Raw genomic sequence first — 18,103 nt, forward strand, 5'->3', positions numbered from 1 at the left:
GTGTGCTTCAGAAGCCGGCTATACACATCATGGCTTCATAGCATTGCACTGCTCATGATTGGAAGTGCAGAAGCGGATCTTCTGACCATGAGCAGCGCACCTCTCTGAAGCCGGAATGTGTTCACATAGCTTCTGAAGCACACCGGCGCTGCTGAAATGAGCCAAATGCATGCGCGAGATGTCCAGGAGCTGGCTATGACGTCGGCTAGTGGGAATCATGCCATTACGCACACAAAGATGTGATAACATGGAAAGAGGGCTGACTAGTCTGGGGACACAACACCACTTCGATTAGTTAAGGCCCTAATTTGCATCTGAAAAATAGATTTTTTTTTTTTTTAACACATTGATTTTAGAGAATGAGGTTATACACGACTGCTTAAGAAAACGATTTGGATGTGCAAATGTGAATGCGGTTGACGTGGAGGGCATAAGGGACCTGAGAGGTTCCTTTAACTCAGTCTTGTGGCTGAACTTCATCGAAAGAGCAGCTATAACTGTTATACATCATGTGGAAGGTAAATGCAAAAGGTGGAATTGCACGTTAAAAGGTTTTCCTTCAAAAAGGAAGTTTCCAGTATAATGCACTTTAAAAAAAATATAAAAAAAAAATTGGAGGCATATTTTAAGTCATAATTGGGAAAAGCAGACAAAAGTTGGAGATTAATTGAAACAACATATTAAAAATTGTGTAATTTTTTAATAAACACTTTCATTTCTAGAACAACAAAAAACACCCTTTAAAATGAAATGTATCACCCATTTCTGGTAACAAAGTCAAAGCAAACATTGATAGATTTCTGTTCATGATTATACGGAAAAGCCATTTTGGCTCAGCTGTTTCAGCATTTATACATATACTTTAAAGAATCTAGATAAAGATATTGAATGAAGAGGTTTATTTAATTCCGTGGAGACTCTTTCTAGCCATATTTTGTGACCTGTGCAAAATACAATGTGCAGGGAGGGGGAGGAGGCGAGCTGTTACAATCACATACTGTGGTGTGATCTAGTGTTATATATATATATATATATATATATATATATATCACACACACACACACACACACACACACACACACACGTTATCCATATATACGTGTCAACTCAATAACACAGCAGGAAGGATTACAACAAAAAATGTGACTACTAAAAATCATCTTTACACAGAACAGGAAGTATAAAAAAAAAAAAATAATATCCTTGACCAGATTGACGAGTAGAGGATCTAAGGATTTTTTTAAAAAATATGTATAGTGACATGAATTAAAATAACCAACAATTCTTTAAAGCACGTTTTTATGTTAAAAATATTTTAACAATAGGTCTTTATCTGATAGCACATTTTCTTTGAGGAAAAGGTGAAAAATTATGCACTCCATATCAAGGTTTTAAAATTTATACATATTAGTCTTTATAAAAACTCATATCAACAATACCCCAGACAGACAGAGTAGGTTTACAGACCATCATACACATTATGTATGTAGGAATATAAAGAAATGTTTGATTAGGCATTTTTTTAACCAACAAAATAGATTACAATAAACACCTAAAAAATACTCATATACAGTACGTTATTTATAAAAAAAAAAACATTTATGTTCATTTCAATTCATAGAAGCGTAGTGGCCAAAAAAAATAAAATAAAAGCAAAAATTAAAAAATATCTAAAGCATAAACAACAACAACAAAAAAAAAAAAAAAAAAAAGTTCAGATACAAGCTCCAAAGTACAATTTCTGCATTTCAAGGGTAGTTTACAACATAAACAAGGATAATTCATATAGTGTTGGCTCCTCAGCTTCTTGGGAATTGTGTTTTAACTGCAAGGGTTTAGTCTTCAAATATGGGAAAAACAAAAAAAAAAAAAACAAAAAAAAAACAACAAAACAATAGTTAAAATTAGAATAAGCAATTTATGAATATAACATATGTAGTTTTGTTTTATAACCTTTATTCCAAACAAGTTGGGATGCTTTGTACACATTAAGACACCAATCATTTGGAAATTTTTTCAGTTCCCATGATGCATTTTTCATGCTGCATAAACATAAAACAAAAAAACAAAAAAAAACAAAACAAAGACAAAAAACTCAATCTTATACTTCCAGCTAAGTTGAGGGAATTTCTAGAAATGTCATGCCCACTGTATTCTACCCCCCTTCCCCCCGCCCATGCTGCATAAGCTGACCTGCTATGCGTGTTTGAGTTTCCAATGCAGATTTTCTCAATAGAATTGGACTAAATATGGAAAACTTTCAGGAAAAAAAAACAAAAAACAAAAAAAAAACAAAAAAACAAAAAAAAAAAAACCACCCATGCATAAAATACACTAAAGATGCATTTAATCCGCACATCACTGTATCAAAGTTTTGAAAGCGACAATACCAAAAAGTATCAAGAACAAAAGCAACTGTTATAAAACATGACAAGCCAAAAAGAAAAAAAACGCAGTGTAAAACAAAAAACAACCCAAACAGAAGTAATCTCATTTATATAATAGATGCAATAAAAATCTGCAACATAAAAAAATAAAATAGAAAAAGGAGAGGGACCATCCAGCTTGTTATCAGTGCACACTAAAAGCATGTAACTCTGATGGTATAGGGTGGTATTAGTGCCTATGGCATGGGCAGCTTACACATCTTGGAAGGAACATTCAGTTTGGTGCATTATATAGAGTGTTAGAATATATGCACCCATCCAGACAATGTATATTTCACCAAGTCAATGCTAAACCACATACTGCAACCATCACAACAGAAGACTTTTCTAAACGAGCAAGTCATTTTCAATTCCATTTGAAAAAAAAAAAACTAAAAAAAAAAACTTTCAAATTTCTAATGTGTTCTATGTCCTGTTGGGATTATAATATGGCTACAAGAAATAGCATTTTTGTTTTCTGTACTGTATTTTACAGTGTTAATATCAGGACATTCCAAAGGTACAACCTTAATTCCCAAAAACGTTGTGACAAATACAGGATTTCATAACCTGAAGTATTAAAAGGGAACCAATCATCAGGATTTTCCTATATAACCTAAAGCCAGTGCTATACTGGCACTATCAGGCTGATTATCTACATACCTGGAGTGGTCAGCTCAGATGTTTAGGTTTTGAAATATAAAACTTTTTATAAAAGGAGCTTGTTGAGTGACAGCAGCAAAGGAACAGATCATATATTCATAGTTATCCCCTCCCTCTGTTAGAATTAGCATAAGTGTTATACAAATTAATCACTTTGTCTGTTGCAGAAGTTGTGAGGATATACCCATGTGACCAGAAGGGGCAGGGCCTCAGCCAACAAAGCTGATACCAGGTCACATGGGTGTGACCTCACACAGGTCCTTCTACGGACAAAGTGAATAGTTTGTATAATGCTTATGCAAATTCTAACAGGGGGAGGGGATAACTCTGAATATATTTGCTTCATTGCGACTGCCACTCAACAAGCAGCTAATTTTATAAACTTTACTGTTTTGGATTTCAAAACCTATACATCCGAGCTGACAGGGTGTCAGTCCTGTGCGTTCAGTGCACTTTAATAGTGCTGGGCAGCCCATCTGATCTAATAGAAGGGCGTGATCAATAGGCTGTGAACCGGACACTGTGCATTGCACATATCTGTGTGACTGGTGCCTTATGTAAAACCCTATTACTGTGCGTGTTCAATACCGGCAGCCACCCCCTCCATGATTTGGTAGGTTGAGAGTGGCTGTTTCATCGGTATTCCGCACCTGTGTTACCTCTACCTCTATCATGGTGTGCCGGCTGCATCCTGCGAGTGCTATTGCCATTTTGACCTGAGTTGGCTGGTGGCTTTTTTCTGGTGAGTTTTTCCACTACAGGTATGTATAGAATCTGCCTTATAGCCAGTGCTATACTGGCACTTTAGGTTATATACGAAAATCCTGGTGATCGGTTCCCTTTAATAAAAAAGGCCCATGCAGATTCCTGTAATATAACGACATCTGCATTAGGCCTAAAGGTGGTGTCACACACAGCGACGACGACAACGACGTCGCTGTGTGTGACATCCAGCAACGAGCTGGCCCCTGCTGTGAGGTCGTTGCTGAATGTCCTGCTGCATTTGTTCGTCGTCACTCTCCCGCTGTGAAGCACACATCGCTGTGTGTGACAGCGAGAGAGCGACGAAATGAAGCGAGCAGGGAGCAGGAGCCGGCGTCTGGCAGCTGCGGAAAGCTGTAACCACTGTAAACATCGGGTAACCAAGGGAAGACCTTTCCCTGGTTACCACATATTTACCTTCGTTACCAGCCTCCGCCGCTCTTGCTGCTAGTGCCGGCTCCTGCTCTGTGCACATGTAGCTGCAGTACACATGGGGTTAATTAACCCGATGTGTACTGTAGCTAGGAGAGCAAGGAACCAGCGCTAAGCAGTGTGCGCGGCTCCCTGCACATGTAGCGACGTTATGATCGCTGCTGCGTCGCTGTGTTTGACAGCTAAGCAGCGATCATAACAGCGACTTACAAGGTCGCTGTTACGTCACAGAAAATGGTGACGTAACAGCGATGTCGTGGTCGCTGTCGCTATGTGTGAACCCAGCTTTAGCTGAGGGAAAGAGGTTAATGCTCTTTGTACTTTTGCAGATACAAGACTGTCAGCAAACATGCCCTGAGGAAAAGAAATCCAGGAACAATAAGAACACACATTTATGGCAAAATCCTTGTTAGCTGGACACAGTTTGCGTATTTATAGCCTGGATAGGCTATTAATATGAGCAAGCCTACTGCTTTAAAGCTCCATGTACTATTAAAATAATGCATATCATGAGAACCTCAAACCAAATTGCTTGCATCTACCAGTAACTAATTTTAGCAGAAGGGCAACAGGAGCGCCAGTCAATACAGCACCAAGAAATTGAAAATATCAAAAAAACAAAATATCCGTTCAACATTAGAGATGAGCAGACTTGTGGAAGTTCAGTTCAGCAGGGTCAGCTTGACTTTAGATAAAGTTCGGTTCTGGAGCTGGACTTGACCTGAACCCCAATGGAAGTCAATAATTGGGCATTTTGGGTCTCCACCCACATGCAGCCAGCCATAAACAGAACACTTCCAGGGAGTTTTTTTTTTTTGCACACAATACTCCCAATCACGCTGTTACCCCCAGTACAAGCCATTCAAACACTGCAATCGGCTCGCACTGGGCTGAGCACAGCGAAGCTCGCATGAGTGAGGAGTGGCATTTATACGTAAAGCACCTGAACTCTCTTTTTTTGTAAAATCTGCGTTCGATACATCACCATGTAAACCTAAGATTCAGTGTACTACCGGCTAATTCATGACGAGCCATTTACCTTAAAACAAAAATCTTATCCAGTCTCTGACACTGGTAATATTTGTAGTGATGCGTATGCCACTTTTAGGACGAGCCTAATACATTAACCCCTTCACGACCCTTGACGGATCTATCAGTCATGGATCGTGTGAGGTTAATCCCCGCCCTCTGCCGTAGGCAGGTCGTGGCGATCCGTGCACATATCAGCTGTTTTCAACAGCTGACATGTGTGCCTGCATGTTACGAGTGGAATCGCTTCCACTCGCAACATTTAACCCCTTACATCTCGCTGCCAAAGTCTGGCAGTGACATGTATATGTGCGCGACCATGATTTTCACTTACCGCCGCCACCACCGGAAGTCACGTGCATGATCACGTGACTTTCGGTGGTTGCCATGGTAGCACAGGGTCATGTGATGATGCCTGTAGCCATCATGAGTCACTTTCGGTTTCACTCGGCCCGGAGTGAAATCAGGAAGTGATCATATCTGCTGTTTACAGCTGTGTAGCTGTGATCAGCAGATAGGGCAGAGCGATCGCATTGCTGATCGCTATAGCCCCCCAGTGGACTAGTAAAAGTAAACAAAAAAAAACCCACACCTGAAAGTTCAAATCACCCCCCTTTCACCCCATTGAAAATTAAAGGGTTAAAAAAAATAAAAATAAATATACACATATTTGGTATCGCCACGTTCAGAAATATAAAATCAATTAATCTGATTGGTAAACTGCGTAGCGGCAAAAAAATTTCAAATGCAAAAATTAAGTTTTTTGGTTGCAGCAAGTTTTACGCAAAATCACAATCAATAACAGGCGATCAAAACGTAGCATCTGCGCAAAAATGGTACTAGTAAAAATGTCAGCTCAAGATGCAAAAAAATAAGCCACCACAGAGCCAGAGATCTCAAAAAATGAGAACGCTATGGGTTTCGGAAAATGGCGCAAAACGTACGCCACTTTTATTGGACAAGCTTGTGAATTTTTTTAACCCCTTAGATACAAGTAAACCTAACATTTTTGGCGTCTACAAACTCGCACCGACCTCAGGCATCACACCCACACATCAGTTTTACCATATAGTGAATAAAACATCCCAAAAACTATTGTGCGATCACACTTTTTTTTTGTAGTTTTTTCACACTTTGAATTTTTTTGCTGTTTTCCAGTACACTATATGGTAAAACCTATGGTTTCATTTAAAAGTACAACTCGTCCTGCAAAAAACAAGCCCTCATATGGCAAGATTGACAGAAAAATAAAAAAAAAAAGTTATGGCTCTCGGAATAAGGGGAGCAAAAAAACAAAAACGGAAAGCGCCTCGGGGCTGAAGGGGTTTAAGAAGAGCTAGAACGAGATAGAGAGATTATATAGAGAGACAATATAAAATATATATATTTTATGTAAGCGCCTCTGATAACATGCCATCTCATCATGACTAGTGTGAACAAGCAATCTCTGAGGTATTTCAACAATGACCCCAATTTAAGAGAGAAAAATAAAATAAAATTGAAGTGCAAACTGGACTAAGATCAGTTTTCTATGAACTGCTACTCCATAGCTAGCTAATGGAAATTGGTGTGCCAGTGAAATGCTGTTCTTCCAGTTTTAGTAAAAGCATTGCATGTCATGCTATTTTTTTCAACCAAAAGAAATTGAAACTGCTAGAGCTTCTGAATGGTAGTGTGAACAGTGACAAAGTGAACTGGAACATGTTAAAACGGCGGTGTAACCTAAAGATTTAAACACACACGGTCAAAATTGTTGGTACCCCTCGTTTAAAGAAAGAAAAACCCTCAATGGTCACAGAAACATGAATCTGACAAAGGTAATAAATGAATAAAAAAAAAAAAAAAATCTATGAAAATGAACAAACGAAAGCCAGCCATTGCTTTTTTGCTCCCACAGAATTTTTAGAACTAGGCCTGGACAGAAATGATTGTTCCTTCATTCCTTCCTTAACTGAATATTTTGTTGCACAACCTTTTGAGGCAATCACTGCAATCAAATGATTCCTGTAACGGTCAATGAGACTTCTGCACCTCTCAACAGGTATTTTGGCCTGCTCCAGTTGTCTTGTGTTTCAAGGTTGCCTTTTCCAGACGGCATGTTTTAGCTCTTTCCAAAGATGCTCAATCGGATTTAGGTCAGGGCTCCATTCTTGCGTGTTTTTAGCTGTGTATTTCAGGTCTTTATCCTGTGCAAGACCCCTGACCTGCGACTGAGACCAAGCTTTCTGACATTGGGCAGCACATTTCTCTCTAGAATCCCTTGATAGTCTTGAGATTTTATTGTACCCTGCACAGATTAAAGACACCCTGTGCCAGATGCAGCAAAAAAGCCCCAGAACATAACAGAGCCTCTTCCATGTTTTACAGTAGAAACAACAGTGTTCTTTTCTTGATATGCTTCATTCTTTCCATCTGTGAACATAGAGCTAATGCGCCTTGCCAAAAAGTTCTATTTTTGTCTCATCTGTCCATAGGGCATTCTCCAACAAGCTTTGTGGCTTGTCAACATGTAGTTTGGCAAATTCCAGTCTGGCTTTTTTATGAATGTTTTTTTTTTTTTCAACAATATTGTCCTCCTTGGTTGTCTCCCATGAAGTCCACTTTGGCTCAAACAAGGACGGATGGTGCGATTTGACAAAGATGTTCCTTGAGATTGAAGTTCACCTTTAATCTCTTTAGAAATTTTTCTGGGCTCTTTTGTTGCAATTCGTATTATCTGTCTCGTTGAATTGTCATCAATTTTCCTCCTGCGGCCACGTCCAGGGAGGTTGGCTACAGTCCCATGGATCTTAAATGTTTGAATAATATGTGCAACTGTAGTCACAGGAACATCAAGCTGCTTGGAAAAGGTCTTTTAACCTTTACCTTTAAAATGCTTGTCTATAATTTTTTTTCTAATCTCTGAGACAACTCTTTCCTTTGCTTCCTCTGGTCCATGTTGAGTGTGGTACACACCATGTCACCAAACAGCACAGTGAGTATATGTAGCCCTATATACAGGCCTACTGACTGATTACAAGATTGTAGACACCCGTGATGCTAATAGACACACCACATGTCCTTTTTGTCACATTTTCAGGGGTACCATAATTCTATAATTTCTGCCCAGGTCCTATATCATGAGTTTTATTAAAAAAAAACAACACATTCTGTGTAAGCATGGTTGAAAAGCAATGTCTGACTTTCATTTTGATAGATTTTTTTTATTCATTATTACTTTTGTCAGATTCAAGTTATTTCTGTGACCATTGTGGTCATTCTTTCATTAAACGAGGGGTACCAACAATTTTGACTACGTGCATACATTTTGGTGGCTATTATTACATTACAAGGGGTTGTCCACTCCTTAGACAATCCCACAATCCCTTCTTAATCACCACGATCCCTCCCCCCGGAGTAAAATAGTGAACACTTATACTCCTCTTCGGTGCTAGCCCATTCCAGCAAGGTCGGCAAGGACTCTCCCAGGGTTCACGTGACATTATGTCACGTGATCCCTATGTCCAATCTGCGGTCACTTCATTCGTATTTAAACTGTAAGTGACATCTGAAGGAAGTGCGAGCAGCCGCAGTTCTCACTTCCTCCAGATGTCAGTTACATCTGAAGAACGGGACAGTGAAGTGACCACTGATTGCCATGCGATTCCCCATGGCCAATGTCACATAAGCCATTGGAGAGTACGTGCAGACAACAAATTTTGGGTGTTATTTTACTTGGGGGAAACCTTGATTAAGAAGGGGGTTCTTTGAGTAGTTGACAAACCCTTTAAAAAAAGGGAATCAGTCACACTTTTGAGTTTGTTTTTTTTTTTTCAGTCATTAATATGGGCATACAGATGGCATAGCGGTGGAATTAGCCATACTTGTATGCCTCCTGGATGATGGGTCGTTTGGCAAAGATCTTGGGTTATATACTCCGGGCTATGGGGCATGCACTATCCAGAAGATAAGCCTGCCTCCAGTCTTCATTATACAGAATTCCTCTATCCCTTCTCTTCAGAGTCCCTGTGACGTCAGGTGCTCGTCTGGAAATCCCATGCATGTGCATTCTGCCTGCCATCTCTTCTCTGCACTGTAGCAGCAGTGACTCCCCAGCGATTGCGCACACCAAAATTGAAGCCTGTGCCTACAGAAGGGAGAAACAGTGCAGGGACACTGACAAGCAAAGACGAAAGAATTGTTTATAATGAAGGCCTTAAGCCGGATTATCTTCCAGAAAGCATGCGCCCCATAGCCCAGAAGATAGAAAAGAGCATCTTTGTCAAATAACCCATCATCCAAGAGGAATACAAGTATGGCTAATTTTACCTCTATGCCACCTGTATGCCCATATTAATAACAAAAAAAAAAATGCAAAAAAGGGTGACAGATTCCCTTTAAAATCCAAGTATGTACTGTATATCGGAATATACTAACTGCATTCATCCACAGTAGCGTTCTGTACAGGCATGAGATCCGGGTGGTCATCTTTCCTGTCCTCGCTCTCGAGAGACACAGAATCTCCATTTAATGGAAGAGCTGAGAGGAATAAAAGGGAAGGGAAACAAACAAAAAAACAAAAACACATTGTTAGACGTAGAACTTATCGAAATTTGTACAGTTATACACATAAACCACCCTTTATTATTACAAGGGGATATTGGACTGTATTTACAATTTAGAAATACATATACACAATATATACAGTATATGTGCATTGTATATTCCATAACAGAGGTTGCCCTAAATATTTTGTCCTGAGAATAGCATCCTTTCTGTGCCAGGTCTGCAGAAAGACAATATGATAATTAGAAAATTAGGCCCCGTCTCATAATCCAGTCTTAAAACAAAATGGAACACAGTGGATTACCCTAGAATGCCCGGCAGGATTTCTACAGGACAGTTTCTGGGATCTTCTGCATGACACGGAGATTAAAAAAGGTTAAGCTATTAAAAAACAGAAGTTTGTCAAGTTGAGTCACTACCAACGTAATTTGGTAGTTTTGCCATATACATGGCAGGAATAAATACTCAAATAATTTGCCCAAGGCTGTTTAAAGGGTTTTGTAGCAAGTTACAGCCCATCATCAATGGGATAATTTATAGATTGTTGGAAGTTAGGCCACAGGAGACTGAGTGCTCGATTTCTGCTACACTCACAAGGGGCTCATCACAACCCCATTCTCAGGATCACATGGCTTTGCAGCTGTTTGACTTGATCCTTCAGTGATCAAAAAGGTATCCAATTGAAAAGGAAGTAACTTGGTACAAACTCCTTAATATAAAAACACCTAATTTAAAGCAATAAGTCATTGCCTGATGGTATTTACCTGTAAAGATTTACGAATAACAAATAGTAAAAGAAAAAAAAAATACTCCGACCCCAGGCCATTTAAAAAGGCAGCCATCATCATAGAAATACCTATTGCTGAAATTGGGTTGTGTGAATCTTAAACACATCCCAAACTGAATTAAAATAGAAATTTTGTATTTTCACACTGGCCACTAGGGCTTTTCTTTTTTTGTAACAGATTTCCAGGTTCACACATGTACATAAGCTACAATGACCAGACGACGATCCAATCTTTTGTAATGAAGCCACTAAATGAGGGTGTGGCAAGGCCACCATGAAGGGAGGATGATAAGGGTCAGCTTTGACATCACCTATAGTCTCAGAGGGGAACTGAGGGAATCCTACCTCTGATAATGAGCCTACTGAAAACTCCTCATCCTCCTAAAACTACATTTTTCCTCATAAAAGGAAAGATGAGCAAAAAAAAAAAAAAAAATCCAAAGTGGCCAGTGTGAAGATTAGCAATTTTGTTTTTCTAATAAAGATAGTGATATGGAAAACAAATACACAAAACCTGATTTAAAAATGGATAACTTTCCTCTAAAGTAGCTCTGCACATCATGTGGCCTGCCGGAGGATTCGCTGTGGCAGTGTGGGGGATATTTTGTTCAGGGAGCACAGTGAGGGGCAATTATTTATTCCGGGGTGCAGCATGGGAGATATATTTATGGGCTGTATAAGGATGATTTTAATTTTTAAGGACACCCTGTTAGGATGTGCTGCTGAAGACTGAGCAGAGGGAAGTCTGCAGAGATCAGCTCTGGGCATGAAATCTCATCATGAAGTCTGTACTACGAGGAGACAAAGGGACGGAAACTTTAGAGATGTCCTCATATATAGAAAGCTACCTGGATGTAAATGATTATCTGTGATACTAACTACAGCTCATTAGTACTGTGGTTCCTGTACGGTACGCAGTCTGATAATGGCTGGTAACAGCAACTCCCAGAAACTTATTACTGCTGTTAAGGACATACTGGGAATTGTAGGTTCTAGCAATACATGTATGGGTTGGACATGACCTCACATTTAAATCATTGCACTATGCTTAAATACATATCAACAAATTCCTATATTTTCTCCACCATAATATTTGTGATACCTTAACTCAGAAGAATATATAAATCAAAAACAAACAGAAATCCAGGAGGCTCCTGATGAAAAAGTTTTCTTGAAACGTACGTCGAGGTGTTTAGGTGGGTTTTTCTGACCTGGTGTTATGCGAGTATTGCACGGATGATCTATACATGAGTAAATAGAGCCTCTGTTTGTAGGATGTTGGAAATGGGTGCCATATGAGTGGACATTTAGGCGGGCTTTGCACGTTGAGACATCGCAAGCCGATGCTGCGATGTCGCACGCGATAGTCCCCGCCCCCGTCGCAGGTACAATATCTTGTGATAGCTGGCGTAGCGAACATTATCGCTACGCCAGCTTCACGTGCACTCACCTGCCCTGCGACCGTCGCCCTAAGGGGGCGGGTCGTGCGGAGTCATAGCGACGTCACACGGCAGGCGGCCAATAGCGGCGGAGGGGTGGAGATGAGCAGGATTTAAACATCCCGCCCACCTCCTTCCTTCTCATTGCAGCCGGGAGGCAGGTAGGAGATGTTCCTCGCTCCTGCGGCTTTACACACAGCGATGTGTGCTGCCGCAGGAACGAGGAACTACATCGCACCTGTCTCTGCACCGGCATTATGGAAATGTCAGAGAATACACCGATGATACGATAACGACGCTTTTACGCTCGTTAATCGTATCACCTAGGATTTACACACTACGATGTCGAAAGTGACGCCGGATGCGAGTCTTTCGATTTGACCCCACCGACATCGCACGTGCGATGTTGCAACGTGCAAAGCCGCCCTTATAAATCTGTCTATTATGACTGAGACTATCAACTATTTTTCATCTGTAAGATATTCACTCATAGTCACTATATATCAATCGACTGCGTCTTTTATAAAATTTATAGTAAACAACATGTATTTGAATATTTATTCCTTCATGTATTATTGCTAGAATAGTTCTAAAGAAATGAAGGGAATTTTGTTTACTTACCGTAAATTCCTTTTCTTCTAGCTCCTAATGGGAGACCCAGACAATTGGGTGTATAGCTTCTGCCTCCGGAGGCCACACAAAGTATTACACTTTAAAAAGTGTAACCCCTCCCCTCTGCCTATACACCCTCCCGTGCATCACGGGCTCCTCAGTTTTGGTGCAAAAGCAGGAAGGAGGTAAACTTATAAATTGGTCTAAGGTAAATTCAATCCGAAGGATGATCGGAGAACTGAAACCATGAACCAAAAGAACGATTCAACATGAACAACATGTGTACACAAAAGAACAAACAGCCCGAAGGGAACAGGGGCGGGTGCTGGGTCTCCCAATAGGAGCTAGAAGAAAAGGAATTTACGGTAAGTAAACAAAATTCCCTTCTTCTTTGTCGCTCCATTGGGAGACCCAGACAATTGGGACGTCCAAAAGCAGTCCCTGGGTGGGTAAAAGAATACCCCGATAAAAAAAGAGCCGAAAACGGCCCCCTCTTACAGGTGGGCAACCGCCGCCTGAAGGACTCGCCTACCTAGACTGGCATCTGCCGAAGCATAGGTATGCACCTGATAGTGTTTTGTGAAAGTGTGCAGACTAGACCAGGTAGCCGCCTGACACACCTGCTGAGCCGTAGCCCGGTGCCGCAATGCCCAGGACGCACCCACGGCTCTGGTAGAATGGGCTTTCAGCCCTGAAGGAATCGGAAGCCCCGAAGAACGGTAGGCTTCAAGAATCGGTTCCTTGATCCACCGAGCCAAGGTTGACCTGGAAGCCTGCGACCCCTTACGCTGGCCAGCGACAAGGACAAAGAGCGCATCTGAACGGCGCAGTGGCGCCGTGCGAGACACGTAGAGCCGGAGTGCTCTCACTAGATCTAACAAGTGCAAATCCTTTTCACATTGGTGAACTGGATGAGGGCAAAATGAAGGTAAGTAGATATCCTGATTGAGATGAAAAGGGGATACCACCTTAGGAAGGAATTCCGGGACCGGACGCAGAACCACCTTATCCTGGTGAAAAACCAGGAAGGGGGCTTTGCATGACAGCGCTGCAAGCTCCGACACTCTACGGAGCGATGTAACTGCCACTAGAAAAGCCACCTTCTGCGAAAGACGTGATAGAGAGACCTCCCGCAGCGGCTCGAAAGGTGGTTTCTGAAAAGCCCTTAGAACCCTGTTAAGATCCCAGGGTTCCAGCGGCCGCTTGTAAGGTGGGACTATGTGGCAAACTCCCTGCAGGAACGTGCGGACCTGCGGAAGCCTGGCTAGACGTTTTTGAAAAAACACGGAAAGCGCCGATACTTGTCCCTTGAGAGAGCCGAGAGACAAACCCTTGTCCATTCCAGATTGAAGGAAGGAAAGAAAAGTGGGTAAGGCAAACGGCCAGGGGGTAAAACCCTTATCAGAGCACCAGGATAAGAAGATCCTCCAAGCCCTGTGATAGATCTTGGCGGACGTTGGTTTCCTGGCCTGTCTCATAGTGGCAATGACATCTTGAGATAACCCTGAGGACGCTAGGAGCCAGGACTCAATGGCTACACAGTCAGGTTGAGGGCCGCAGAATTCAGATGGAAAAAATGGCCCTTGAGACAGCAAGTCTGGTCGGTCTGGGAGTGCCCACGGTTGACCCACCGTGAGGTGCCACAGATCCGGGTACCACGACCTCCTCGGCCAGTCTGGAGCGACGAGGATGGCGCGGCGGCAGTCGGACCTGATCTTGCGTAACACACTGGGCAGCATTGCCAGAGGAGGAAATACATAAGGCAGTCGAAACTGCGACCAATCCTGAACTAATGCGTCTGCCGCCAGAGCTCTGTGATCCTGAGATCGTGCCATGAATGCCGGGACTTTGTTGTTGTGCCGAGACGCCATGAGATCGACGTCCGGCGTTCCCCAGCGGCAACAGATCTCTTGAAACACGCCTCCTTCAACACAAAGCATAAAAACTGAGGAGCCCGTGATGCACGGGAGGGTGTATAGGCAGAGGGGAGGGGTTACACTTTTTAAAGTGTAATACTTTGTGTGGCCTCCGGAGGCAGAAGCTATACACCCAATTGTCTGGGTCTCCCAATGGAGCGACAAAGAAATTTGTATTTATGAAATTGGATATTTGAATATTTACTGAAAGACAGTAAGATTTATATAGCATTTGATATTTGGGGACTTAACGAATACATGCAGTGGTATATATATATATATATATATATATATATATATATATATATATATATATATATATATATATATTGGGGAGAGTGTTGGGGTGTTGCTTGGTTTATACAAATATTTGATATTCTTATATCTTACAATTTGAGTACAATATCCCTTCACTTCTCTTACCAATAAATTATGGTCAAAAAATTTCTCTAGGTTTGTTTTTCCAAGTGACTTTTTTCTTGGTGTTATTTATTGTTGTAGATTAAACTAAATGTTTTTTTAACCCCTTCACGACCATGGACGGAAAGATCCGTCATGGTGCCCTGGGCCTTAAAGACCAAGGACGGATCTTTCAGTCATGGCGGAATCGCGGCACCGGAGCCTCCGGTGACTGCGATCGGTTAACACAAACCGCAGATTCGGGTAGGAGGGGACATGTACCTGACCTCAGGAGGGGTGGTGCCTCCTCCCCGGACCTACGGAGGCTGTGATTGGCTGACGAACGCCGCTCAACTAATCACAGCCACTGTAATGTTCCAGCCATTTAAAGTGACTGAAACATTGAAATCCAGCCATGGTCAGTGCAGCTGTAGCACTGGCCATTGGCTGGAGCTGGGTGACCTCACTGGATCACCCTCCCCCAGCTCCAGTAGCTCTGATTGGAGAGATCGGCCTTGTGACCGATCTCTCCAATTACAGTGGACCTGTTGCCGGTGACCGTCCCCATCAGCTTCACTTGTCGGTCCCTGCAGCATGCGAGCACAGTGAGTGCATACAGTGCAATGGCAGGGCGACAAGCTCCGGTCCCATGCTGTTATGTGACCGGAGCATGGGACCCGGAAGTTGCCGCGCTGCCACTGCACTGTATGAAACCGGCGAAAAGCCCCCCGATCCGCCGCCCTCCATCTGCCACAGTGCCACCGCTCCCCCCGATCTGCTGCCCGGCCCCTCCCCCTCGTTATGTGCTGCGCGCTCCCCCCCCCACCAGTCACCCCCGGGATCTGTGTTCCCCCCCCACCAGTCACCCCCGGGATCTGTGCTCCCTCCCCAGTCACCCCCGGGATCTGTGCTCCCCCCCCACCAGTCACCCCCGGGATCTGTGCTCCCTCCCCACCAGTCACCCCCGGGATCTGTGCTCCCTCCCCAGTCACCCCCGGGATCTGTGCTCCCTCCCCACCAGTCACCCCCGGGATCTGTGCTCCCTCCCCAGTCACCCCCGGGATCTGTGCTCCCTCCCCAGTCACCCCCGGGATCTGTGCTCCCTCCCCAGTCACCCCCGGGATCTGTGCTCCCTCCCCAGTCACCCCCGGGATCTGTGCTCCCTCCCCAGTCACCCCCGGGATCTGTGCTCCCTCCCCAGTCACCCCCGGGATCTGTGCTCCCTCCCCAGTCACCCCCGGGATCTGTGCTCCCTCCCCAGTCACCCCCGGGATCTGTGCTCCCTCCCCAGTCACCCCCGGGATCTGTGCTCCCTCCCCAGTCACCCCCGGGATCTGTGCTCCCTCCCCAGTCACCCCCGGGATCTGTGCTCCCTCCCCTGTCACCCCCGGGATCTGTGCTCCCTCCCCTGTCACCCCCGGGATCTGTGCTCCCTCCCCTGTCACCCCCGGGATCTGTGCTCCCTCCCCTGTCACCCCCGGGATCTGTGATCCCTCCCCTGTCACCCCCGGGATCTGTGCTCCCTCCCCTGTCACCCCCGGGATCTGCTGTCCGCTTTCCCTCCACCTCTCACCCCCGTGATCTGTGCTCCCTCTCCTGTCTCCCCCGTGATCTGTGCTCGCTCACCTGTCCGCTCTCCCTCCACCTCTCACCCCCATGATCTGTGCTCCCTCACCTGTCTCCCCTGTGATCTGCGCTGCGCTCCCTCTCCCACCTCTCACCTGATCTTCTACACATTGAAAAACCATAAAAGGTGCTTCATGGCCATTCTAAAAAACATTCATTGGAGAATTTTCATAGAGGAGGATTTGGTGAGTTTCTGCTCCCAAAACTCAGTTTAAGTAACCATGTGTTCACATGATTTTTTTTATGAATCTCTCCAAATACTTAAAACTTGATTTTGGTGATGTATTAATGTACTGACGGTGGTCCAATAATGTTGTCATGCAAGTACTCGTTTACATTTTTTGTGGTCCTTGGGATTGACTTAGTATGGCAATGTGGTCCTTGGACAAAAAATATTAACTTTTTAAAGCAGGTGTGTACAAGAGTTTCACCAAACTTGGCATGTCATGGAGGTAAAAGTTTCAATTGGTGGGGGTACAGCAGATCGGACCCACCACGGATTGCTAAAATGCCGAAATAGACCAGAGTAAAGAACAACTTACTGCAGGAAATGAGACGCACCTCTATCAACACTATACAGATGTATATTTACCTTCTTCTTGGTTTTTGGTAGTTTCTAATAACTGTTGACTACTGTTGTCGGCTTCATTTACTTTTTGCTGGCTTCCCACTTTTGATCCAAGAATACTAGCTTTTATTCTGCTGTAAACTTCAGATGCTTTATCCATAACAGCTGGATTAGCTTTGTATCGACGGATCTGTTGAGATGGGTATAATTTTCAAGATGAAGACGATACTTATTAATTCAGGATTTCCCAAGGCTCAATGTTTCTCACCTTCTTAAGTGTAGCCACCAGATCAGTGTTCTTTTGTAGTATGCAGGAAGTCACTTGAAGACTTCCCAGCTTTTCAAGAGCATCTAAACATTTCTGTATATCCTATGCGGCAGAAGAACAAAGAAAGTAGGTACGATAATTATAAAGGATGGATGACAAGGTTTAATCTCTACAGTCTCAAAATAGATGATGGAAAAATTAATATGAGATTCCTGTAACTCACCGGACTGTCCACCTTAAGGGCAAATTTGATCTCGCTGTGCAGCTTTTGGAGTTCCTCTTCAACATTAGGCTCTATAGAGGGCATATGATTACTATGTATTATCACCGACACACAGGACTCGAATCACACATCAATTAATGCAGATGGGTCACCATATACAAGATTACAAACTGCATACATTAGAATGGATGAAGTTGATGGACTTATTTAAAAATTCACATCAGAATAGCTGGACAACAAAAAATGACATTTAATATCTCCAGCTAAATAGTGAGGCGATGAGTACATGTGGACTCCGTTTTGACACACCCCAGACAGTTAGTGCTGAGCACTATCAGATCTCAGCAGCAGAAGGGACACTGAGCAGCTGTTGATCAGGCCACTTCGGCAGAGTTTAGACTCCTATAG

The 18,103-nt window shown here is 43.1% G+C and overlaps 1 protein-coding gene across 1 annotated transcript in view; it reads right to left on the reverse strand.

The window, feature by feature from the left end:
* Window positions 1–685: 685 nt before the first annotated feature.
* The window catches only part of HDGFL2 (HDGF like 2), a 92,175-nt gene continuing 74,757 nt past the window's right edge, over window positions 686–18,103 (reverse strand). Inside the window, exons 12-16 of the mRNA XM_075352600.1 lie at window positions 17,696–17,766; window positions 17,473–17,574; window positions 17,229–17,394; window positions 9,729–9,830; window positions 686–1,840 (exon numbers count right to left, since the gene is read on the reverse strand). Coding sequence (XP_075208715.1) covers window positions 1,836–1,840; window positions 9,729–9,830; window positions 17,229–17,394; window positions 17,473–17,574; window positions 17,696–17,766 — 446 coding nt within the window. The 3' untranslated portion in view covers window positions 686–1,835. The remainder of the gene's footprint in view (window positions 1,841–9,728; window positions 9,831–17,228; window positions 17,395–17,472; window positions 17,575–17,695; window positions 17,767–18,103) is intronic.

Source organism: Anomaloglossus baeobatrachus, chromosome 1 (genome assembly GCF_048569485.1).
Source record: "Anomaloglossus baeobatrachus isolate aAnoBae1 chromosome 1, aAnoBae1.hap1, whole genome shotgun sequence".
Lineage (NCBI taxonomy): Eukaryota > Metazoa > Chordata > Amphibia > Anura > Aromobatidae > Anomaloglossus > Anomaloglossus baeobatrachus.